This window comes from Leopardus geoffroyi, chromosome C3 (genome assembly GCF_018350155.1).
Source record: "Leopardus geoffroyi isolate Oge1 chromosome C3, O.geoffroyi_Oge1_pat1.0, whole genome shotgun sequence".
Lineage (NCBI taxonomy): Eukaryota > Metazoa > Chordata > Mammalia > Carnivora > Felidae > Leopardus > Leopardus geoffroyi.
The window spans coordinates 25,985,832-26,011,384 of record NC_059338.1 but is presented as its reverse complement, the minus strand read 5'-3'; the positions used below and the strand labels follow the sequence as shown (position 1 = coordinate 26,011,384).

Genomic DNA, 25,553 nt, shown 5'->3' with positions numbered 1-25,553 from the left:
GGGGCGCCTGGGTGGCTCAGTCGGTTAAGCGTCCGACTTCAGCTCAGGTCATGATCTCAAGCGTTTGTGAGTTGAGCCCCACATCTGGCTTTGTGCTGACAGCTCAGAGCCTGGAACCTGCTTCGGATTCTGTGTCTCCCTCTCCCTCTGCCCCTCCCCTGCTCACTCTCTCTCTCTCTCTCAAAAATAAACATTAAAAAAATAAATAAAAAAGAAGACAAGAACAGGAAGAGAATCACGGCCCGGCCGACAGCAGTTACACCAGCCATCTAATGGTATTTTTTAAGCTGCAGGTCATAATGTAGCACCTCACAACATCAAGTTTAGTAGGTTTCTGTCATCATTTTTGCTAGATGAAATCAAATAGAGGAGAAGATAACAGTGTGTTTTGCAAAAAGTAAAAGTATTCTTTCATGAAATTTTATGTCAATATGTATACGTGTATACATATATACACACACACACACACACACACACACACACACATATATATGTACTAGGTCTTGATATAAAATGTTATTTCTTTTTTTTATTATTTTTTTTAATGTTTATTTATTTTAGAGACAGAGAGACAGAGCACAAGCTGGGGAGAGAGCTGGAGACAGAATCCGAAGCAGGCTGCAGGCTCTGATCTGTCAGCACAGAGCCAGATGCGGGGCTGGAACCCACGAACCACGAGATCATGACCTGAGCCGAAGTCGGACACCCAACTGACTGAACCACCCAGGCGCCCCTAAAATGTTATTTCTTATGGTGAATGAAATCCTTCACGTATATTTTATTTATTTTTTTTTAATTTTTTTTTTTAATGTTTATTTATTTTTGAGACAGAGAGAGACAGAGCATGAACGGGGGAGGGGCAGAGAGAGAGGGAAACACAGAATCAGAAGCAGGCTCCAGGCTCTGAGCCATCAGCCCAGAGCCCGACGCGGGGCTCAAACTCACGGACTGTGAGATCGTGACCCGGGCTGAAGTCGGATGCTTAACCGACTGAGCCACCCAGGCGCCCCCCTTCACGTATATGTTAAGTAATGTCTACACTCAATGTGAGGCTCAAACTCACAACCCTAAGATCAAGAGTAGCATCCTCTATTGACTGAGCCAGCCAGGTGACCCCAGTGAATGAGATTCTAAGAAATTCTGAGAAAGTCTGAAAACCACTGAGCCACTGGAACCTGAAAGAACCAGACCAGGCCAGTATATCACAGAAAGACTGTGTAAGGCTCAAGTATTTGTGAACGGTGAAGAAGGTTCTCGGGTCAACTGAGCAGCCTCGGTCAATAAACAAGGATTACCGTCAGAGCTACCATCAGGGTCCTCCAAGAACCCTCTCGGCAACCCTGGAGCTAAGGATCGCGAGCTCTCCGTGTGAAAACAGAGGAAAGCCGCTGCCGAAACTCAGCTCAGAGAAAACGCTGGCTTGTGCACACAGCCCCTCTAGCATTTATCAAGATAAAAGAAATCTGGTCTCTGGAAGGAAATGAGATGACACTTTCTACTTCTGGAGTCTCAGAGGCCATAGTCACAACCAAAGGACTCATTCATTGACTAGAAGATCAGGCGTTTCAGAACAGGGGTAGGTAAGGAGGCTACGAGAAAGCAGCAGCAAATGTCCTAGTCCTGCTAGACTAGCCCTTCCTTTCCGGCACAGCTGACCAACGTGAAGAGACTCTCTGTTCTGAGCAGGTCTGCATTCTTTTAATCTTACCCACTCCTGACCCCTGACAGAGTCACCTTCTTTGCCGAGCCTCACTCGGTCTAATCAGTCAGCCCAGTCCTACCTATAGGGTGGCAGAGGAAGCCAGCACAAGAGCTGAGTCCTTCTTAAGTGGAGACAGGAATACCAGATAGTCAATACGATCTGCCGGAAGATGCTGCAAGAGGGGTAGCTCTCTCTCGGGAGTTCACTTCCAAAGAGAAGCAAAGACGTTCCTCAGGTGACGGGATCTCCGTATCTCCTTACACTGAGCCAGACCTGCTCTCGGGTTCCCGAGTTCCTTAGAAAGTAGGAGACGTGGCCTGTCCCACTTAGTACATAATGGCCAGGTCTACGGAAAAACTCACAAGATTCTTCACTTGGCCTCGGCTCTAATAAGAGCGTTAATAATCTATTACGTTACCGTTCCTTTTAGAAAGGGATTCTAGCAACACCTTCCAGCTGAGAAATGAAAAAGGATTTCTAGCCCTGACCATGGTTATTCTGTGAAAGCCTGAGGTGCAAGTAGCCCATTCCTTCTGTGGCAGAAAAGGAGACAGGGAGGCAAGGAGATAAGTACATTGTGCAGGGGCTTGCAGCAGGGTAGCAGAGGCAGGGGTGGGCACTGCTGTGGCCTTGGCTTTCAACTTCCCAGGTTATGTGCTCTATTGGCTGATGCTCAGAGCCCAGACTATAGACGGCCAAACTACTTTCTGAGAGAGCTCAACTACAGGAAAGGCCGGTGTGTGTGTGTGTGTGTGTGTGTGTGTGTGTGTGTGTGTGTGTGTGTTGTGTGCGTGTGCGCGCACACACGCAACTGAAGGGATACGAGACGGGTACCTGTAAGAGGGCATGGTGCATCGTCACCTCCAGTTCGGCTAAAACATGGGCAGCGTCCTCACCGTCCTCTTGGACCTCCAGGTCCTCCTCGGGGATGGTCTCCCAGTTGCCCTGGTGAGCAACCAGCGTGTGCACTAGTTCGTACTGGCCCGGGAGTGCCAGGCTGACCCGAGTCTGAGTCCCATAGGTGAAGCGGAGGCGCCGAAGCTTACAGTTCTCCTCGCTGCCCAGCCTGGCGGGAAGCACCCGCACCCCCAGCAGCAGGTTCAACAGCTGACACTTGACATTACAGTCCTGGCCGAGGATCAAGATGCAGGGCAGGCAGTCCACAATCTGCTGGAGGTACTTCTCTTCCTTAGCTGGAAAGGCAATGCAGCTCAGCTGGCCTGGTTGGGGAGGGGGAGGGGGAGAAGGAGAGTACAGAGAGACAGTGAGGAGGGGTAGACAGAGACTCCCACAGAGACCCAGTCAGGACGGCCGGGCCCTAGGGGAGAAGTATCTCAGAAGCCCTTGGTTGGACAAGACATCAGGAAAACATCTCAATCAGAACAGGCTCCTCAAATATCAAACAGAAGTCCCCTCCGTGGTTTGTCCCCAGAGCAGGTGTCTCTACCTAGAAAGGTGGCAGTGACCCGATCCCTTCCCCTTCCTTTTACATCCAGTGGAGGGTCAAGGAGTATACAAGGACTCAACCACAATCACAAGATCACTGACATGACAGAGCCAGAAAGGATTACACTAATCAGGATGGGAACCCAAGGAGAAACTGTACCTGAACATGTGAAAATGAAAACCTTTGTGACAGAAGACCGAACGCTTGAACGTAAGGCCCTTTTAAATGTCTCCACCATCTGCAGTGTTAGCTTATCCTCCTCATTTATGACATATTTTATAACTAAATGTGTGAGCTAATCTTTACATATACATATATCGAAATACGATGTTATTCAAGTTTGCCGAAGCTCCAGAATCTTTTCCAGTTCATCTCTCTGATGGCGGGTGACGGCATCCCAGCTGCCAAGTCATCTGTTCTCTTAAAACTTCGGGTGCTCAGTTAAGATCAATATCGCCTGACCGAATCACATTCCTTTGGTTCATGGATGGCGAGACTTCGGTTTATGTTCCTAAAGTATGAGAGACCTCTGTCTGGGAAAAGGAACCAGGAATTCATCGACCTGAAACACTCAGATTCTGAATGCAATCATTCCCGACTCGGGTGCCGGTGCCCGCTCCTGCCTAGGATTCAGGCGGCCCCTGCGTTTGTTCAGAAAGGCCCGGACCCTGGGTTCTTAGGCTGTAAGAAGGCTGATCTCTGGGCAGCCACACACACCTTCACTGAAATGTTGTATGGTACCAGCTGAAAGGGATTCGCTTCAGTCATCTCACCATGAGCTGTTGAACCACCCAAGAGCTGTTTACTTTGTTCATGCAAGGGAGGTCTAATGTGTTTAAGAAGCACTTCTACTTCGGAATGTACCTGTCCCATTACAAATCCTCAAACCTCCTTCTCTTCCACAAATGGCACCACCAAAAGGTTTCAAGAAGTCTGCTTTGACCCAGACCCCTCTGTGCATCTCATTAGGCCCCTCCTTTCATGCCTGTCTCTAAGACCAGCACCTGCTGGACTGACTGTAAGTCCAGCCTGCACGTGTACGTCAGCAACACGGGACTCCGAGACAGGGAACTCTACTCTCCTGGGAAAGAGCTGGGTTCCTTGGAAACAGCAAGGAGTGGTGACAGAGTGCCTAATTGTGTGCAAGGTATTTACCAAGCACAAGAGTAACATACCAGCAAGGGGTCTAGTCTTTGACCCACAATCTAAAAGCAAGGGGAAGGGGTGCCTGGCTGGCTCAGTCGATAGAGCATGTGACTCTTGATCTTGGGGTTGTGAGTCTGAACCCCATGCTGGTGTAGAGATTACCTAAAAATAGAAAGGAAAGGAAAGGAAAGGAAAGGAAAGGAAAGGAGAAAGGGGAGAGGAAAGAGGGGAAAGGGGAGAAGAGAGGACAGAAGGGGAGAGGAGGAGAGAGGAGAGGAGGGGAGGGGAGGAGAGAGAAAGAGAGAGGAGGGAAAAGGAGGGGAGGGGAGAGGAGGGGAGAGGGGGGGAGAAGAGGGGGAGAGGAGGGGAGAGGAGGGGAGAGGAGGGGAGAGGAGGGGAGAGGAGGGGAGAGGAGGGGAGAGGAGGGGAGAGGAGGGGAGAGGAGGGGAGGGGAGAGGAAGGGAGAGGAGGGGAGGGGGCCTTGGTCAATTGTTTGTGTGACCACCTAGCAAGTAGCAATGGGCTAGTCCTGAGTCCCTTCCTATCTTGTTTTATCTAAACAACACTTATCATGGTCAATTCTAGTTATCTGTTTATAATGATCATAAGCAGGAAGGGCCATATTCTTCTCTGTATCCTCAACACCCAGCACAGTGACGGACTCGTCGTTAAGTACTCTGGCTTATGCACTTGCTTGCTCGGTGTAAGAATCTATTTATTGTGGGAGAATTATCTTCAGAAAGCTGTAAGCAGCTCCAGCAAGTACTCAGAAAAGTCTAGCACCATGGTGAATAGTTTAGGGGCAACGGTTATTCCTAAAAACCTTCACGTCAACATGGAGACTGGACCTGGACAACAGAATAAGGCCGACCCGTTCACCTCACAGAATTTAGCTCCAGTGGTGTCCGTCGGAGCCGTGAGAAGGATAGATTCGCCAGCTACAGTCCCTCTCACCCACACTTTCTATCCCTTCCTCTTTCCCCAGTGCTGCTCGGATTCACAGATAGGTGTCCAGGTGAAAGTCCGCACCGACAACCTTTGTAACTCCTACAACAAAAGTTGACACATAATAAAAAAAATAAACCTAAATGAGTGTGGAGAGTGGATAAAACCAACCAAATGGCTGAACTAAAACCAACTCATCACTTTTCAGGACCAGAGGGAGAGATCACAAAACCTCTGAGACAAAGGGCCAACTATAGGAGAGCCCGTAAAACATGCTCCATCAGCCAAAACCACAGGAGACACACCCCGTTAATCATCTGACCCAAATTATCACCCTCCTCCCCCATCTCTGTAGTGACACAAACAGCCACCACAAATAAACCAGCTAGGCTCAAACCACCATAGACCACTGCAGTGGGAGAGGGGGCTGGGGCTGAGCCCAGTTCTAGTATGTGTTTCCAGGCACTCTGCTGGGGTTCTCCGTGCAACTAGTGGACTGAAGAAAAACCTTCCATGTGGGTCTCGCCATCTGTGTTTCAACGCGTCACTATTCAAGCCCTTTGCTTCTGCCACTACTCTTTAGCTTTTTCATTGATCGCTGACACAGGTGTACCACATTTGAACAAGGGCACGGACAGAAACAAAGTCAACCCTAGATCATTTCACTCCCCGCCTCTCTCGGCAAAGGGCTCCGGAGGGAGGAGTGTATCCCAGGCTCCGCCGCTCACCAGCTCGGTGACTTTGGCAATTCACTTGAGTTTCCTCGGCCTTGGATATCTCATCTGTGAACTCAAAGAGCTGCATGACATCATCTCCAACATCCTTTCCAGCTCCAAAAATTCCAGGGCGCCATCAGGTTTTCACGGGTCAAAGAAGACCCGCTGAGGGGGATGGGTGGTTGGTCTGGTTGTTTTTATCTGTGAATTGAATCAGGCAAGCTCTCCCTGGACTAAGATAACTGCAGATCAAAAAGTTGACTAAACTAGCCAGGGGTTCCGAGGATCTATGGAGAGTGCATTTTTAGCAGCGAAGGAAGGAGGAAGAAAACCGGCTGCAGAGCGGGAGCAGCTGTCTCACTGACACTTAAAGGACTTCTGAGTTAATCGGGTTCTCTTTTGTAATTAATATAACAGCATCTGCATATGGGGCTGCCAGAAGGGACCAGCAGGACTTCTCAGCGGGAGCACATTAACCCTGCCAAGGCTAGCTGCAGGCAAATTCGAATCAAATTGTCTCAAGTGCAAGCCAAGGCTCTTCTTCTCTCAATGCCTCTTAAATACAGATCGTCTTGGTTAGGGTTCCTTCTAAACAAAGGTTTCCACCTGGAAGGAGGACGAGGAGAGGACCTACAGCAGCAACCCATTTGGTTTATTTGTTTGCGACAGTGAATGGGGAGCAAAATAGACCACCCCAAAATATGCCTCTCTGGCATTTATTTTAAGCCGGCTATTTAAAAATAAACAGCAGACACAGGGGAAGCTCTCTGAAAACTGAGTACAAGTGACCCTTTTGTAAGAAACATTTACATTTACAGCCGTAGGAGGGAAATCTCCATTCGCAAGGGCGCCTCCCTCTCTGTACCAGGAAGACAGAGATGAGCCTACATCTCTAGAAACTCTTATCTTAATGCAGAACAAACGTCTACCCCCTTCACAGTACTTCTCTCGGTGACCTCCCAGAACGGCCTCCCCGCCCCCAACGTCTTTGTAGCTGGAGATGATGTTTAGGGTGGTGGCGTGGGCCTTTTTGGAGAGTTTTTCCTTGCTCCCTCCCACGTACATGGGAGGTATACACGTTATACACGGTATACACGGGAGGTATACACGTTTACGGTGTTTGTTCTTCTCCTGTTTATGTGTCTTTTTATCTCAGGGGTGTCTCGGCCAAGAACCCACTAGAGCAGAGGAAAAATTACTTTCCTCCCCCACAGTAACACTTACTAAGCCCTTTCTAAGTACATCTCTTTATTTACTTCATCATGTTTAATGCCCACAATTCTACCAGACAAGGACCATTATTATCCCCATTTATAGATGAGGAACCAGTAGCGTAAAAAACAAAACAAAACAGAGCCCACGTTTCTCCATTTATCTAAGCAGACAAGAGATGGTACACAGGACGGTCCAGGAGCTGGACCTAGGTCTCAGGGGGTCAGCTCAACACCTGGTAATAGACAGTGACCGTGATGGATGGTGGAATATGCCATCCCCAAATGTGCCACTTTGACATAAGGGTGTTTTGAGCCCAAGGCATTTGACACACGGCACTATAAGAAGGGCGCTCTGACCTCCCCTTTTTCTTCCTGAAAGCAGGAGATAAAACCCCCATCTGGAGGATGAACTCGCTATACCAGAAGGAAAGCAACGTTCTTATCACCAGAGACCTGGAGTCAAGGCCAAGAAAAATCAGTACAAATAAGCCTTGTTAGCCTAACCCTTATCTACCACTAACTGCTCTAGCCCGAGCTCCTCTGCCTTGTCATGTTTTCATAATTTACTTCTTTTTGTCCAATTCAGTCTATATATGCTCAGCTCTGTTTCTTTGGCCCTTCAGCTCTTGTGGGGACTCTCATGTACATGTAAAATGTAATAAAATGTGTGCGTTTTTCTCTTGTGTACCCATCAAACATCGGTTTAATTCCTAGGCCTGGCTAAAGACTCCAGAAAGACAGAGGAGAAATTTTTCCTCCCCCACACCCACTACATTTTTCCCAATTTGGGGCCAAACACAATTTGGGGATTGCAGGACCCTGATTTAAAGAGGACTGACAGAGTCTCTCTGAAAACTGCCCCAAATCAGGAGGAATAAATAAAGCCTGTGGGGGAAAAACAACAGTAACAACGCAGTATTACCACTAGCTAGTACACGCTTTTAAAGAGAGTTGTTATTCTGCCGGAGGTCTCTAGAGCCCCTTTTCTAAAAGAAAAGGTAGGTGCTTTTCAGAAAAATTTGTCATGCTCCTCTTATCCGTTTGGATTATTATCCTTTATGTTTCAGTTTTGGACTATCTGTTTGGATTATTCTTTATGTTTCGGTTTTGGACTATGATAAAAAGGGAGAACTGGAGGGAAGAAATGCTAATGATCTTTTTACGTCTCTAGTGACCCATTAGGATAGACACTTTATTTGAATTGTTTTTGGAGTAATGGCAAGGGATCTAGGTCAATACTCGCTCCTTGCCGGTCTTCCATTCCCATCACTAATATACACTCAAGAGGTTAGCGAAGGCCCAGGGAAAGGGGCAGTCCATGGCCAAGGTAGGGAAGGCACTACATGGAGGAGGCGAAATGGACTCTACCTTCACCTTATATTATTGCAACTCACAATTGCAATAATATAATCGCCACCAAGGTTGCAATTGGCGGGGTTGGCGGGGCTTTAGAGTGAATTCAGGTCTCAATAGTTACTACTGCAATCCTTGCTCCTGGTACCCAAGGATCTCCCTCCGCTGGGTAAAGTGTTTTTACCTCACTTTCAGCATCGAACTTATAGTCCTCTCCAAAAGTGAATGACATACACGGGATTTTATGGGAGGATTTAATAACCTGCTGAGGCAGTGGATCCAAATCTGCATTTCCACAAACAGGCAGTGAGGCGTTTTTATTTCTTAGGAACTGCGAGTGCCAAGGGCAAAGGACAAATCCTAAGTTGAGAAATGAATGTTACACAGTTTTCCACTACCATAAATTCTAGTACAAGCGCCAAGGTATTGGGCTACAAAAATCCCGGAAGCGGAGAGAAAGAATTCTGTCATGACACATTCATTTATCATTCCCAAACAAGCTCTGACCTTCAGCTCAATTTAAAGGATTCTGAATTACAGAGGAGACATTAGGAACACAGGAGAATTTAAGGAAAACGTACGCCTAGGTAGTCTGGTCTCAGAATCTTCAAGACCAAACGCTACAAATACATTGAGGCTGGAGAAAATGGTTTTTGGAGATTAGAGATTGAAATGTTCTCGAGGAGCCAAAGCTCTTGTTGAAAGCTGAAAAGTCAGGCTGGCAGAAACGTCAGTAAGTTATCCTACCTAGAGACCACGTTGAGGTCTCTCTGACAAGATTTTTTCTTTTTTTTTTTTTCATGTTTGTTTATTTTTGAGTACGTGACCAGGGGAGGGGCAGAGAGAGGTGGAGACAGCATCCAAAGCAGGCTCCAGGCTCCAACCTGTCAGCAGAGAGCCGGATGTGGGTCTTGAGCTCATGAGCCATGAGATCATGACCTGAGCCAAAGTCGGACAGTTAACTGACTGAGCCATCCAGGTGTCACTCTAACCATTTTTAAGAAGTAGATTGTCCTGGCACCTGGCAAGAGGGAGATGGCATCCCCCCAGAAGCTTATATTCCCTGGGAGCTGTGAAATGAAGAGCCCACACTTAGCAGCCTGCTGACAAGTTTCCCTCTGGGCAAAACTGCTCCTGAGGCTGTCACCCTGTGGAGGGAAGGAACAGGCAGCAGGCAGCTAAAGCTGTAATTTATGGGATACAGAGATGGAAGCAGTTCCTCCAAGGAGGCCAACCTCAAGCTTCACAGAGGGCTTAGCTTCTGTCATTTGGGAGCCAGCCTCCCACACCTAGTAATCATCAAGAATGAGTCCATAGTGGGAATGAGTCAAAAGGAGACAGGAAACAGCTGGGGGGGGGGGGGGGGGGGGGGGGGGGGGGGGGGGGGGGTTCACTGACCAAATCAGGGTCAATTAGGCATAAAAAATCTCTTAAATGATATGAGATCATAATCTATTGAAAAAAAATTCCCAAGACCAAGTCCACACTGATATAAACAGCTAAGCAAAAAAAGAAAAGGAAAACTCTCCCTTACTACAAGAATACCAACTACAAAATACAGAAGGGATGATGGCCAGAAGGGATGATGGCTGTGAAAACCACATACATACACACACACACACACACACACACACACACACACACACACACACACCAGCACCGAGGCAGGAGGGAGCTATCAGTGCATGCTGAGGTCTGGTGGAGGGAGGTGTTTTCAGAAAGAAGATTCTCAGCGAAATCTTAGAACACCTCCCGCAAAAGACTAACCAACTGCAAAGGGGAAAAAAAATGGAGACTTTAAGGTGGAAAGACCCAGAGGACACCAACGTGACCAGTGACCAAGCTTAACATCTCCAGATATGGGGGGCTGACATCAGGTACCCCTGACACAATGCACATTCCATCGTTTCCACGCCCCGTCCTGCTAAAAGCTCAGGACCAGAGTCTAGTCACGAGGACAAAACAGATCCTGGTTGAGGGCCATCCTATAGAATATAAAACCTACTCTTTAAACCTGTCGAAGACATAAATGCCAAGGAAAGGTCGAGGAACTGTTCCACATTGAGGGAGTCTCAAGGGACATGACAACTAATGCAATACGTGTTCCTGGATAGGATCCTGAAGCAGAAACAAAAAGCACAGTTCTTGGGACAGTTGGCAAACCGCGGGTGAGGTCTGAGCGCTGGATGGTAGCACTGAGTCAGTTAACTTCCTGACTTGAGGAGTTACACGCTAAGCATGTCCTTGGCTGGGAGAACGGCACGCTGGAGTGTTAGAGGAGAGAAAACAACCTGTCTACAGTTTGCTTTCAAAAGGTTCAGACAAAGAGTAGATACAATAGAGAAAGAGAGTGAGGGAGAAAGAGAACATGAGCAAACACAAAAGCAATACTTTAACAACTGGGGAATCTGCACAAAGTGGGTACAAGAAGCTCTTTGTACTGTTCCGGCAACATTTATGTAAATTTAAAATTATTTCAAAGTAATTTTGTTTAAATGGGCCAGAAGGATACCTAGCGAACTGTATCCAGCTCTGGATCTCACAGGAAGGAGATGGAGAGACAGAATTTTACCAGAAAAACAACAACAACAACAACAGCAACAACAACAACCACCCAATAGGCAACACACACACACACACACACACACACACACACACACACACATCAAATACAGTAATAACAGAACTGAAGCAGTAACAGCTTTTTCACTATCCCTTACTTTTGCCCTGAGTCAGGGGAGTTCAAGGCATTAATCTAAGTAAGCTGTGCAGGATCAGATTTAGAACCGAAATCCTCAAGACTAAGCAGTACCGACAAAGACGCTCCAGGATAGGACACACCTCCGAAAGTTACGGGTAACCATCCAGTTCACTGAACAAGAGCCGCACAAAGAGGCATGACCTTGCACTGCCTGCAGGGGTCCCTTCTGATTGCTCAGCAGTAGGGACCACCTCTCCACCTCTTCTGGGGTACAGGTGTCCTTCTTCTGTAACCACTTGTGTCCCACAGTTACAAACTCTCTTCCAAGTTGGAGCGACAGAACCACTCCATTTCTGCCCACGGGACGAGAGGCAGCCGAGCAGGCCAGTTTCTCAATCAGGAGAGACTGAGATTCCCCCAGTGGGGTGTTGTATGCTGAAAGAATAAGAATGTCTTCTCTCCTCCTGGCCGGTCTCCCTCCCCACACATTCCTCCTCACCCCTGCATATCTCCAAAATATTAAAAGTTAAGGCTAGGGTATGCTCTACAGAATATTCTTTAAAAAATCAACTCCATATTCGTTCAGATACTGTCCCTCTAATTTAAATGAAGAGTGAGCTTTTATTCAAATTAGTCTTGAATCTAGCTGCATTTATGACAGGGCCTTAGTCTTTGCTCTGGAAAGTTTGGCTTGATTAAAAAAAACAAACAAACAAAAAACAAAAAAAACCCTGGGAAATGTAATTCTCTCCCCATATATAGAATGGAAAGGGTAAAAACCACTAAGCTATAATATGTCCAGCATAAATAAGGCACTAAAGTTCTTAATCTGATGAAGCTGAAGTTGGACTGTTTTGTTCTTTTTCTTTACATTTGAATAAAGAAAAGGGATAAAAGCACCTTTAAAAAAGAAGTGAGGGGCACCTGGGTGGCTCAGTCAGTTGAGCGTCCAACTTTGGCTCGGGTCATGATCTCATGGTTCGTGAGTTCCAGCCCTGCATCTGGCTCTGTGCTGTCAGAGCCAGCTTTGGATCCTCTATCCCCCTCCTCGCTCTGTGCCCCTCCCCAGCTTGCGCTCTCTCTCTCAAAAACTAAGTAAAACATTAAAAAATAAAAAGAGGTGGGGCACCTGGGTGGCTCATTCGGTTAAGCGTCCGACTTCAGCTCAGGTCATGATCTCGCAGTTCCTGAGTTCGAGCCCCGCATCAGGCTGTGTGCTGACAGCTCAGAGCCTGGAGCCTGCTTCGGATTCTGTGTCTCCCCCTCTCTCTGCCCCTCCCCTGCTCATGTTCTGTCTCTCTCTCTCTCTCTCAAAAATAAATTTAAAAATTGGGATGAGCACCGGGTGTCGTATGGAAACCAATCTGACAATAAATTTCATAAATTAAAATAAATAAATAAATCAAAAAATAAATAAAAAATAATAAATAAAACAAGTGTGTTTTGTGTGTGTGTGTGTGTGTGTTTAATCAAAGGCTTTTACGGGTACTTAACCTATCATCATTCCTCAGGACAGCTTTGAGGCATGACTAGTTAGACAAGTGAAAAGCAAAACAATCCTCAAGTCCTATTTCCCATCTTCCTGCCCAGCGAACACCACCCCAGGGAACGGAAGCACGTTACAAAGCCCAACTCCAAAGAGCGTTGTGGTCTAAAGCTTCCCACAGCGCATGGCACAAGGCCGGGGAGTCCGTCCAAACCATTCACGCCACCTGCTAAAGAGGACACAAAAAGGCACCACACGTGATGGGCACTTCAGCCAGGGGCCCACAGGCCATACTAATGAGTCCCCATGCTCTGACCAACTTTCCTTCAGAGAGTTTGGGTTTGGACTTGGGAGTACCATCTAGAAGGGGACTTTCCCAGAGAGGCTGACTGATGGCTCTAAGCAAGGGGCACATATCTCCACCGCCGCTACATCGATTCTCCTTTTGGCAAAGAATTAAATCAATTTTCAAGCATCGGGTGGCCTATACTTAGACTAGAAATCCTTCAGGGGACTCCGGTCAGACCTCTGAGAGAATCCAGAAAGAAAAACTGGATCTTGCACACGGACTCACCCTCTGTACCCTTGCTAGGAGTAACACCATCAGACTCCCTGGACCACAGAAGAAGCAGAAGCCTTCATCCTTAGAGATGAACTATTTTCCTATGAGACGTTAAGGAGCAAATTCCCCTTAGGTCTTGACACATGTGGAGAGAACCTCATGCACCCACGTACCTCGTATTCTTCACGCTGGCTTCCCTCTGAGGAAGTCTAAGAAAAGATATGAAGGCAAAAGACGCTCTAACGATAACTTTCGCCAACGCACTGGTTTTTGTTGTTGTTGTTGTTGTTGTTGTTGTTTTAAGTAGGCTTCATGCCCAGCGCAGAGCCTAATGTGGAGCTTGAACTCACGACCCTGAGATCAAGACCTGAGCTGGGATCAAAAGTCAGACGCTCAACCGACTGAGCCACCCAGGCGCCCCAATGCATTCTGCTTTTGAGCCACACAAACAACACAATTATAATTCCTCCATCAAAGGCAGGTCGGGGCTAATTATCCTGAACTCTGTCAGAATTAGCAAAGCACCTCAACTCCTTTTTCTGTCAATGTCGTTTAATCTTACAACTTCCCATACGCCTTAGCCCAAGCCCTCACAGACAGCTAATAGTTAAGTAGGTAACCAATTTGTAGAAAATCCTCTGGAGGGAACTCGAGGAAACACTAGCCCTTCCTTGCATAACGTCAACTTGAAACAGCATCAATTAGTGGGTCTGTGGTTCACCATTGTATGTCCTGTGCCCAGTACTGAGTCAGGCGTTAATAAAGATTTGTTGAGTGAATGAATATTGAGGATCTACTTCCCTTATCGTGGTGAAGCTCTGGCGTACTGGGACTGTATGCAACTCCATCTTTGGGGCATGAAAATCATTTGAGTATCAGCACAGAATGCAACCTAGCCTCATCAGTCATGTCTCAAACGCATCATTGTTCTTTTCTACGGGCCCAGCTAGTAAAATGTGGGCAAATCTACAAAAGTCCCTGTCTTTCATGGGGGGTGGGGAGGGGGTGGGAAATGCCCTTCTGAAGTGGAAAAAGCAGCATTCCAATATCTACCATCCGGGGAAAGAATTTAACAGGTATTTATCTGCCTGTTACATATAAAGCATTATGGCGGGCTTTGCAGGGGGTACAAACATGAATAAAACACAGTCTTTACCCCCCAATCTAGTAAATGGGATAAAACAAAGATACCTGTAGCAATCCCAGAAGCAAACAGAACATGTTCTGTATGTCCAGAGCCTACAGGAATTGAGCGACAGGTACAAGGGGAAATTCATATTCCCCTTTACTTCGACAACATATGTTTTGAGGTTTTATTTTCAAAAGATTGTTTTTGAGAAGTACATTTAATGCAGGAAGTGAGACAGAGAATAAAAGCATTAAGAAAGAGGAGGTGCTGGGAAAGCAGACAGAGCAAAACAAAATTTAAAGACCAGAATGGGTTTTTGTTTAAATCCATGCTTTCTTTAAAAACCACTTGCAGGGCGCTCGGGTGGCTCAGTCAGTTGGGCGTCCGACTGGTCCGACAGGTCATGATCTCGAGGTTCGCGAGTTGGAGCCCCGCATCGGGCTCTGTGCTGACAGCTCAGAGCCTGGAGCCTGCTTCGGATTCTGTGTCTCCCTCTCTCTCTGCACCAGCAACCCGGCACCCCCCCCGCCCCCCCCCCCGCCCCCCGCCTTGCTCGTGCACGCTCTCTCTCTCTCTCTCTCAAAAATACATAAACATTCAAAAACCACTTGCAAGGCTGAAGAGCTAAGTATACTGAAATCAGTAATGACAGTTAAGACTAAACTACACATATTGCAAATCATGAAGGTAATCATGTCTTTTCTTTTAAAGGCAGGCAGAATTATCCAACCCTTTCTAATAGTGAGCTGCCCTGTGCCATGGGAAACAGATTACCCTAGGAAAGGAAGCTTAGGAAGGGAAAGGCTGTAAAGGGAAAAGGTGCAAAGAGTTACTGTGTGTGGGAGAAGCCACTTCTTCCCAGGCTCCCCCCAGGGAACCAGAGGTAGCAAAATCAGCAAACTGGAGCCTGGGACCCTAAATGTCAGGGACTAGAAACTGGAATATGAGGCTAGAGGAGGTAGGGTCACATTACACTCAATTCAATCAGATAAAGTCTCCCACTGAAGTCAATTATAGCTCCATGGCAAGCTACGGAGCCTGGGTTATGACTCACGCAGAACAAAATCTCTCCACTGCCAGGGTGCATTTTATATTCTCACGGGCAGGTCGGAAGAGTAAGGGACGAGTCACAGAAGCAGAACTGACTGGGAGTGTAGGTAGAGACGCGGGGTTGAATCCGGCTCCAGCTCAAACTACATACGTACACCCAAACAGCCGTGTAGATTTAACACGAACCATATGGCTGTGCTAAGTGCTTTAGAGTATTTATCTCTAGTTGTCACAACAACTTTGGGAGGTAGACATTACCACTCCCATTTTATGTATGTATGTATTTGTATGAATTCACCCCTTTAGAGGGTATAATTCAGTATTTTTAGCATATTCACAAAGCTGTGCACCCATCACCACTATCTAGTTCCAGAACATTTTCATTCTTCAAAAAGAAATCCCATACCCGTTAGCAGTCACTCAATCCTCCTCTCTCCTCACCCACTGGCAATCACACTATACTTCCCATCTTTACAGACTGGCCTATTCTGGGCATTTCCCACAGATGGACTCATACAATAGACAGCATTTTATATCACTACCATTTTACATATGAAGAAACCAAGACTCAAAGCCCAAGTCACACAGTGAATCGGAGGCTGAGCTACAATAGGAAACCAGGTCTGATGGAAATGCTTGTACCTGCTTTTCCACCACTATGTGATGCCTCCATATAGGAAGAAACTTGTGAGAGAAAGTGAAAGTTTTCATTACACTTGGGCTAATAAAAGTAGTAAGTAAGAACCACAATTACAACACCATGTCTGCTGAGGATGTACTGAAAAGCTGTGGCAGCTCTTCTAAAACAGACCAGGGAAAACTACTGGAAAGCACACCCCTGTCCCCATCTCTCACTGTTTCACCCCACAATCCGACTCCTCCCCGCCGCTCAGCCCCACGAAGGAGGCAGCCACATGAAACTAGGCTAGAAGGAATCTCCTCTCGCCCAATTTTCTGTCTCTTTCCCAGATGTCACTTTGCCACTTGAACTTTATTACCTATACCAACTTCTGTCTAAGGAGTCCAAGAAAAATGTCTATTTCAAATAAATACGCTAGTGCTTTTCCTCTTTTCACTACTGGCAGCCAGTTTATACGAGGTGTGAAAAAAAGAGGGAGAAGAATGTTGAAGAAACTAAGCTGTTTGCTAACCAAAGGCAAAGAGCTATAAAAAAATCTAAGAACTGTGGGGCGCCTGGGTGGCTCAGCCAGTTAAGCGTCCGACTTCAGCTCAGGTCACGATCTTGTGGTTCATGGGGTCGAGGCCCGTATCAGGCTCCGTGCTGACAGCCCAGAGCCTGGAGCCTGCTTCGGATTCTGCGACTCCCTCTCTCTCTGCTCCTCTCCCGCTTGCGCGCTCTCTCTCTCTCGAGAATGAATAAACGTAAAAAAAAAAATTTTTTTTTTTAAATCTAAGAATTGTAACTCACATAAAATGCCTATAATCCAGCCATACCTTACCTTTGTGCCATTTTTCTGCTTTGGGCGTTGCATATGTATATGGTTGAAGACAGACAGGCTGTACCTTTCTAGAGGACTGACTTCAGGACTCCTAGTCCTTTTCATCCCTCATCCAGCATAAACAAATAATAGGTGCACCGTAATGATAATAATTACAATTCTTTTTTTCTTTCTCAGGAGAAAAGTATAGAAGGGAAAGACTGATTCCCACTAACCTAAGGCCAATGCCAATATCTTTATCTGATTCTTTGCTCCCCAGGTACTTAAATGTTTATTGAATAATAACTGAATAATATCACTGTGGAACACATACACAGCAAGGTGCCAGGCACTGTTCTAAACACAACTATTAACATAGATTAACTCCCAACAAGCCTAGAGGTAAGTACTAAATGTTTATTGAATAATAACAGCTAATACTTACACAACACCTTACAAGGCACCGTTCTGAACACGTGCATTAACTCCCAACAACCCTAGAGGCGAGCACCGCTGTTGTAACCAGCGGCTCCGACAACGAGGAAACTGACACAGCACAGCGGTGATGCGGAAGCAGGACGGGAGGAATGCGGCACAGAAGAGGGCATTCCAACCAGACACATTTGAGTCATTCCAATTTCTTAAAATTCATACCTCTATGATATGTTGCAACAGCGAAGCACTCTTTGGTTCACGAAACACGAAAAATTTCCCCCTGCTACTTTGTGACACTCCATTCTGCCTTTTATCAAAGAAGTTCTCAAAGCCTTCATGTCGTTACTTCTAAAGCCTCTGACAGAGGAAAGTCAACAGATAAAAGGACTCTCATCCCCTAGACTTAAGTGAAAAGAAGGCCAATGATTTGGGCAGCAGGGGAGGAATGGAATCAAAGAAATTTCACTTGCAATTCTGTTTGCTCTGTATGGGCCAAGCTATTCCTATTTTAAGAGTTCAGTCCCACCTACGTTTTAGCTTCTGAAATATCATGTCCATTACATAACCCTCTAACCTGCCACCCCCCAATAAATACAAAACTGTCAAAATTAATAAGAAAGCAGTATTTTGGCATTCTTCCCATCTCCTCTGTGATTTAAAAGTGAAATAATAAAAATTTAGAGTTACTGGATGATCTTCAGTTGCTCAAATACAACACTACATCCAAACTGAAAGCACACTTCCACTCTGAAATAATGATTAAAACCTTCCAGAGGTTTGTTAAGTTACAAATTGAGTGTTCCTTTCACTCATGTGTGGAATTTAAGAAACAAACAAACAAACAAAAAATAAGCAAAAAAAAAAAAAACCAGAGAGAGAGAGAGAGAACTGGTGGTTGCCAGAGGGGAGGTGGGTGGAGGGATGGGTGAAATAAAGTAAATTAAAAAAAAAAAAAAACGTTCAGTGTTCCTTCTCTTGATATTCCAAGTTCCTATTCAGAAACCAACATTCACAAAAGAAAGTTGAGACAGTCTCTGAGTGGACTTGACCTTGTAACGATAGCCCGTAAAAGGAGGACACAAGAGCTAGTTGTCTTTTTAAGGAGTAAGGTTTTAAGTCTACTTTCTAACACAATTACCTAAACAACTGGGAAAATGGCCATTCCCAAAATATACAGAGTTAGGCGCCGCCTCACTGATCTTCCCTGATGCTCATTTTCACCTCCAACAATAAAACTCTCCATAGGGATGGGAATGGGAGCACTTTCTGGAACAAAACCAAACTGTTCCCAGTCCAGTCATCTGCACCCTACCCTGGTTTTTGTTTCAGATGAATAGACTCCAGAGGGTGAAGAGAGTTAAATACAATATGCAAAGGGGCGCCTGGGTGGTTCAGTTGGTTGAGCGACTGACTTTGGCTCAGGTCACAATCTCACAGTTTGTGAGTTCAAGCCCCGCCTCGGGCTCTGTGCTGACAGCTCGTAGCCTGGAGCCTGCTTCGGATTCTGTGTCTCCCTCTCTCTCTGCCCCTCCCCTGTTCGTGTTCTGTCTCTCTCTGTCTCAGAAATAAATAAACATTAAAAATTTTTTGAAAAAAATACAGTACGCAAAGATTAGTTCGTGGTGCAGTCAACTAGAAAAGCCAGTGAGGCAAAATTCAAAGGGTACGTTTGTCTTTCTTAACTTGGCTTTTTATTTTTTATTTTTTTATTTTATTTTTTTTTTTAATTTTTTTTTTTCAACGTTTATTTACTTTTGGGACAGAGAGAGACAGAGCATGAACGGGGGAGGGGCAGAGAGAGAGGGAGACACAGAATCGGAAACAGGCTCCAGGCTCTGAGCCATCAGCCCAGAGCCTGACGCGGGGCTCGAACTCACGGACCGCGAGATCGTGACCTGGCTGAAGTCGGACGCTTAACCGACTGCGCCACCCAGGCGCCCCTTAACTTGGCTTTTTAAAGAATAAAAACAAGAGCCTGTCAAGGTGCCTTGAAAACCTCCATCTCTCTGCGATGAATCTACTCCCTGAATCTACTCCCTGATGGTTTTTTTCTCTCCTTTGGTAGTGATTCTAAAATAAACAATTGTTATCAAATAACAGCGACAGAGGACTCTTTTAGGTAAGCTCTAAGAAAAACCTGGGAGCAGGAAAGCTGCTGGAAAGCACTGCTATGGGAGAGGGTTAAAGTACACATTCTGAGGATCATCTCTGAAAACATTAGCCCTTCTTGCCAATTTTCTGACAGCCTCTACAGGTCCATTTTCAGAACGGCAAATCTCTGGGCTGACGATGTCAAACCACCACTCCAGAAAAGCTACCATGCTTTCCTCCCCGTTGTGTTACATCCAAGCTCACTAAGTGGAAGAATATTATTTAGGACCAGATCAGATTCTTATTATCTTACTTTCTTTCATCGCCATTTTTGGAGTCTCAGACAACTGGAGGATATGAAACATGGCAACTTCGGAAACACAGAACCCAAACCACAAACTCTGAACAGCTCAACAATTCATTCTGGTCTGAGCCTCATGTTCAAATTCTCTATTAGCATCTACATTTGTGCTTCCACAGGTGTGTCTGTAGACCACTTGCAACAGAACCCCGGCAGCGTTTTATGTTTAGATTCTCAGGACCCACCCACGAGACCGTCCCCATCTGTGGGGTAGAGCATGAGACATTTTTAAGGCTAATTTGGTTTGAGTACACACTGAAGTTTGAGAATCACTAAATTAAACCCACTGTCTTACTTGCTGTGCTGTCCCCAGGGTACCTGTCCACATGGGATGCCAGTCCCTTCTCCCTTCCCACTTATTTCCTAATTAGACGCGCTACTTAACAAACCCTCCGGATCGCCACCAAAAAGCAGTTGAAGAGGAAGCAAGAAATTGGGAAAGATCAAAGGCCCTGCACGATTTTAAGTGCTTTAGGGACTCTAGCACATCCCAGGGAGAATCAAGTCACGAAGTCTCAGGACCAAACAACAACCCGATGTCTTCCCCAACTTCTTCGCCATAAGCACGAGCGACCCCTCAGGCACCCTGGCACGTCAGATAGGGATTTCCTTTAGCGACCCCAGCCCCATTTACAGTACACTCCTTACTTCTTCACAGTTTTCGTGCAAAAACATTTCACGTAAGCACACACACATACACCACATACACATACACAATCCACTACAGTTCCCTGGACTCCTCGGGCTCCTGGGGCACCCTGCCTGCTGCCCTTCCTCCGGGAGTCCACCTCCTCCATCCCTAGGCGGGTCTCCGACCTCAGCCGCCCACCCCCTCCCACCCCCACTCCCCGCCCCTGCGCACGGCCGGTGGTGCCGGAGCGCGCTCCTGGCACTCTCGCCGGCCTCCGAGCGCCCCTCGCCCACCCCCGCCCCGGGGGATGCCCGCCCACGGCCTCGCGGATCCGGCCGGCCCAGGCCCGGGGACCCGGCCACGCCGCCCCTCTCCCACTTTGCGCCCCTTCCCGGCTTGTTTTGCAGGGACAGGGGTGCGGTCCGCCCTCCGCCTTGCTCCTCCAGCCCTGCCTCCGCCGCGGCTGCCCGCCTTACCCGCCTGCAGCCCGGTCTCGGCGACGTCGCCGGCAGGGCCGCGCTCGGCCCCGCCGTCGTCGCCCGTGGGGGAGGAGGGACAACTGTGGTTGTGGGAGCACTTGATGTCGCGGAAGAACTTCTGGGTTTCGCGCAGGTTCTGCCGCAGCCGGCCCAGGTAGCGGCGGTAGCGGCCGAAGCCCCGGCACAGCTCGCGGATCATTCCGCCGCCGCCCGGGCCGGGACCCGAGACGGGCTCGCTCGCCCACGGCACCCCGTCGCCCTCCATCGCCCCGGCCCGTTCTGTCCTGGCGGCTCGGTCCCCGGCCCGCTGGCCCCGCTTCCCTCCTCCCCGCCCCCCAGTGCTTCGGGGAGGAGGAATCCACCCCCTGACGCCCCCGCCTGCAGTCGGCCGGGCTTCCGACCTCCGTCACCGCCGTTGAAAACAAACCAACCCGCAGTGCGCCGCCAACGGAACCTTTATCTCCACTCTCCGGGAGAGTGAGGGAAGGATCACTGGAGCGCGCAGGCCCTGCGCGGGATCTCCTGGGATTTGTAGTCTGGGCGGGGGCGGGCTCCGAAACCTGGAGACCGTGGACGGGGCTGACTCCCGGTGGAACCTCGCCCGTTTTTGTGCGCACACGCTCTCCTCGTTTCAAAACGTGTTCCCGCGCCCTGCATAGAGAGGAGAGAGAGGAGGCTGCAGAATCCCGCGTCAGCAGAAGTGGGGTGTCTTCGTGAAATCAGAGCAAAACATTTCAATAGCAGAGAGAAGGAAGGAAACAAGACTGAGGCCAACGATGTCTCCATGGCTACCCTAAACGGTTCTCACTTTCCGGATACAGTAGATAGTGGAGAATCGACTGAAAATACCCTAAAAATAGGGAAACGGTTCTTGTTTATATTGCGCCCTCTTTCTCTCCAGGTGTGGAAAAGGGGGATGTGAAAGGGTCGTTAAAGAGCTTTAAACCGAAGTCCATTGGTTTCTGGAAGTAAAGGGACTGGGCTGGGTTAGGGGAAGTTGAGGTTTGCAGTTCCAAACCAGTTCTGATTATCTTAACTTGGCTTCTGCTAATAGAGACTTTTATTGCCACAGACTGCCACAGAGCCCTGGACACAATTACAGAGGAGACAAAACTTCACAATCACCTCCTTTTCACCTCCTGCTTTCTCTTCCCCTCTTCTCCAGGCACAGAGTTTTCCTGTCTTTCTTGCTGTGCAAAGATTCCCCTCTTTCACCCAGGCCAGACCTCTGCTGGATCGTGTAGTTCAACTGCATTTAAGAGGAGACTTGAGTTTTAGTTTGAATGCCTCCAGCGTCTTGTCTCGGGATCTATGAAATAAGGGTCTAGGCTTGTTGATCTTGCTTCAAAATGTTTGCTTCTGTCTCCCAACCTCTCATCCCTTGAGTGCAAGGGCTCTTAGCAGAGTGATGTCATGATAATTGGGTTAATTCAATGTTAAAATGTGAGGGGGCTTTTAGTATTTTATGAAAAGGGGTCACTGGTTCACATGAATCTCTGCTTGGTAGGTGGGTGTGAAGGACTACAGGTCTGGAGAGAGCCTCAGACTCTTTCTTTTGTGCTCCTTCCCTTTTACTTACATATTCTCCACCAGCCACTCCTCATTTTTTGCAAGACCCCCATGCAACCTCTAAAAGACTCAGTAAAACACAAATGAAAATACAAAACGGAACGTTTAACACAAGATGGCTGATACTATTTCAAAGAAGCAGCAGCAGCAGCGAGGTAGCAAATCAGTGTGTGAAAATTTTGCCACATACAATCATTTCATTTTTTTTAATGTTTCTTCATTTTTGAGAGACAGAGAATACGAGCAGGGGAGGGGCAGAGAGAGGGGGGCACAGAGAATCAAAAGCAGGTTCTGCACTGAGAGCAGTGAGCCCTATGCGGGGTTGAAACTCACATACTCTGAGATCGTGACCTGAGCTGAAGTCAGACATTCAACCGGCTGGGCCACCCAGGCATTCCTCCACGCACAATAGTTTCTAACAAAGAGGATCAGATAAGAGAGTACTCGGGCTAGAGTTGTCCAGAAAGGGATTTGGGAATTAATAACTATCTTAAAGAAGTAACATTTGGAAAGGTGGAAGTCATGAGGGAGAACATTATGTTAGGTAAAGGCCATGGAGTTCATTCTTTAAAAAAACTATTCATTAGTAGTTTGTTTTATTTTATTTTTAAGTTTATTTATTTATTTTGAGAGAGACAAGAGACAGTGCAAATTGGGGAGGGGCAGAGAGGGGAAGAGAGAGAGAATCTCAAGCAGGCTCCATGCTGCCAGTACAGAGCCTGACTCGGGGCTTGAACCCACGAAACTGTGAGATCATGATCTAAGCCCAAACCAGGAGTCAGACGCTCAACCAACTGAGCCACCCAGGCGCCCCTGTCAGTACTTTATTTTTAAAAGAATGGGGCGCCTCGGTGGCTCAGTCGATTAAACTTACGACTTCTGCTCAGGTCATGATTTCACACAGTGTGTGAGTTCGAGCCTCGCATCAGGCCCTGTGCTGACAGCTCAGAGCCTGGAGCCTGCTTCAGATTTTGCGTCTCCCTCTCTCTCTGCCCCTCCCCGACTCTCTCTCTCTCTCTGTCTCTCTCAAAAATAAATAAACATTAAAATTTTAAAAAATAAGTAATATAAGCCTGTAGTATAAATTCAAATGCTACAAAGGCTATACAAGGGAAAACTAAGTCTTTCTTCTAGCCTGTCTCCTAGTCACCTAGTTCCCCTCCCAGGAGGTAGCCCTCTTGGAGGTGTAGGTATGTGTCTTTATTTTTTTTTTTTTTTAATTTTTTTTTTCAACGTTTATTCATTTTTGGGACAGAGACAGAGAATGAACGGGGGAGGGGCAGAGAGAGAGGGAGACACAGAATCGGAAACAGGCTCCAGGCTCTGAGCCATCAGCCCAGAGCCTGACGCGGGGCTCGAACTCACAGACCGTGAGATCATGACCTGGCTGAAGTCGGACGCCTAACCGACTGCGCCACCCAGGCCCCACTAGGTATGTGTCTTTAAACTCAGATGGGGGTGCCTGGGTGGCTCAGTTGGTTGGGTGACCAACTTCATCTCAGGTCATGATCTCGCAGTTTGTGAGCTCGAGCCCCGCGTCAGGCTCTGTGCTGACGGCTCGGAGCCTGGAGCCTGCTTCGGATTCTGTGTCTCCCTCTCTCTCTGCCCCTCCCCTGCTCACATTCTGTGTCTCTCTGTCTCTCAATAATAAATAAACGTTAAAAAAAAATTAAAAAAAAAAACCCAGATGATAGCACAGTATACTTACTCTATTCTGCCCTTCCAGGCTCTCCTGTACCAAAATATAAAGATCTGCACCATTCTTTTTAACTGTATAAATATGCTACCATATGGATTGGTATGTTTTATTTAACAAGTCCTCTATTGATAGGCCTTTAGGTTTTTGGCAGTCTTTTTGGTATTACAAACAATACTGCCATCACAAAGCTTCTACATAATTTAACATACATAATTTAACAATTTGAATATGTGTATGTCTCATCTCTATTTTTGATCTGCTGAGGAAAGTGATCATTTTGTTTGTTTCCTGCTACTTAAAAAATCTTAAATATGCGGGTAACATGAACTCTTCCTAAACCACAGTCAGCTACATGTGAAAGTACGTATTTTATTCAAACATCCAATTCTAAGGACAACTGGGAGAGAATGAAAGTTTAAATGGTGTCAAGAGAGGATTCAAGTTCAGATAGGAAAGTGTTCCTTAAAACTGTGTTGGGGCGCCTGGGTGGCTTAGTCACTTAAGCATCCAACTTCTGCTCAGGTCATGATCTCATGGTTCATGGGTTCATGAGTTCATCAGTTCCTGGGTTTGAGCCTGCCCCTCCCTTGCTCACTCACCCACCTCTCTCAAAAATAAATAAAGATTTTAAAAAACAATTTTTTAAAAACTTTATTTATTTTTGAGAGAGCGACAGTGTGTGAGCAGGGGAGGAGCAGAGAGAGAGAGGGAGACGCAGAATCCGAAGCAGGCTCCAGGCTCCAAGCTGTCAGCACAGAGCCCGACGCGGGGCTTGAACTCACAAACTGTGAGATGATGACCTGAGCCGAAGTCGGTCGCTCAACCGACTGAGCCACCCAGGCACCCCAATAAACATTTTTTTTCAAGTGATGAAAGTTAAACAGTTAATGAGGATGAACACATAGATCCACTTATGTTCTCTCCTAGAACAACACTAAAATGACAGTAATGGGATTTTTTTTAGTTTTTTTATTTTAATTTTTGTTATTTATTTTGACAGAGTGAGAGCAATCTGGGGAGGGTCAGAGAGGGAAAGAGGATCCCCAGCAGGCTCCACACTGTCAGCGCAGAGCATTACACAGGACTCCAACCTACAAACTGTGAGAGCATGACCTGAGCTGAAACCAAGAGTCAGACACTTAACTGACTGAGCCACCCAAGGTGCCCCGGTGATGGGATTTTTTTTTAATTTTTTTTTTAACATTTATTCATTTTTGAGACAGAGAGAGACAGAGCATGAATGGGGGAAGGTCAGAGAGAGAAGGAGACACAGAATCTGAAACAGGCTCCAGGCTCTGAGCTGTCAGCACAGAGCCCAACGTGGGGCTTGAACTCACGGACCATGAGATCATGACCTGAGCTGAAGTCGGACGCCCAACCGACTGAGCCACCCAGGCT

The 25,553-nt window shown here is 47.0% G+C and overlaps 1 protein-coding gene across 2 annotated transcripts in view; it reads right to left on the bottom strand.

Moving 5' to 3' along the window:
- The window catches only part of DSTYK (dual serine/threonine and tyrosine protein kinase), a 49,808-nt gene extending 28,462 nt beyond the window's left edge, over positions 1 to 21,346 (bottom strand). For both annotated transcript variants that reach the window (XM_045456288.1, XM_045456289.1), the window contains exons 1-2: positions 20,885 to 21,346; positions 2,537 to 2,922 (exon numbers count right to left, since the gene is read on the bottom strand). In XM_045456288.1, coding sequence (XP_045312244.1) covers positions 2,537 to 2,922; positions 20,885 to 21,152 — 654 coding nt within the window. In that variant the 5' untranslated portion in view covers positions 21,153 to 21,346. The remainder of the gene's footprint in view (positions 1 to 2,536; positions 2,923 to 20,884) is intronic.
- Between the last annotated feature and the right edge of the window lie 4,207 nt (positions 21,347 to 25,553).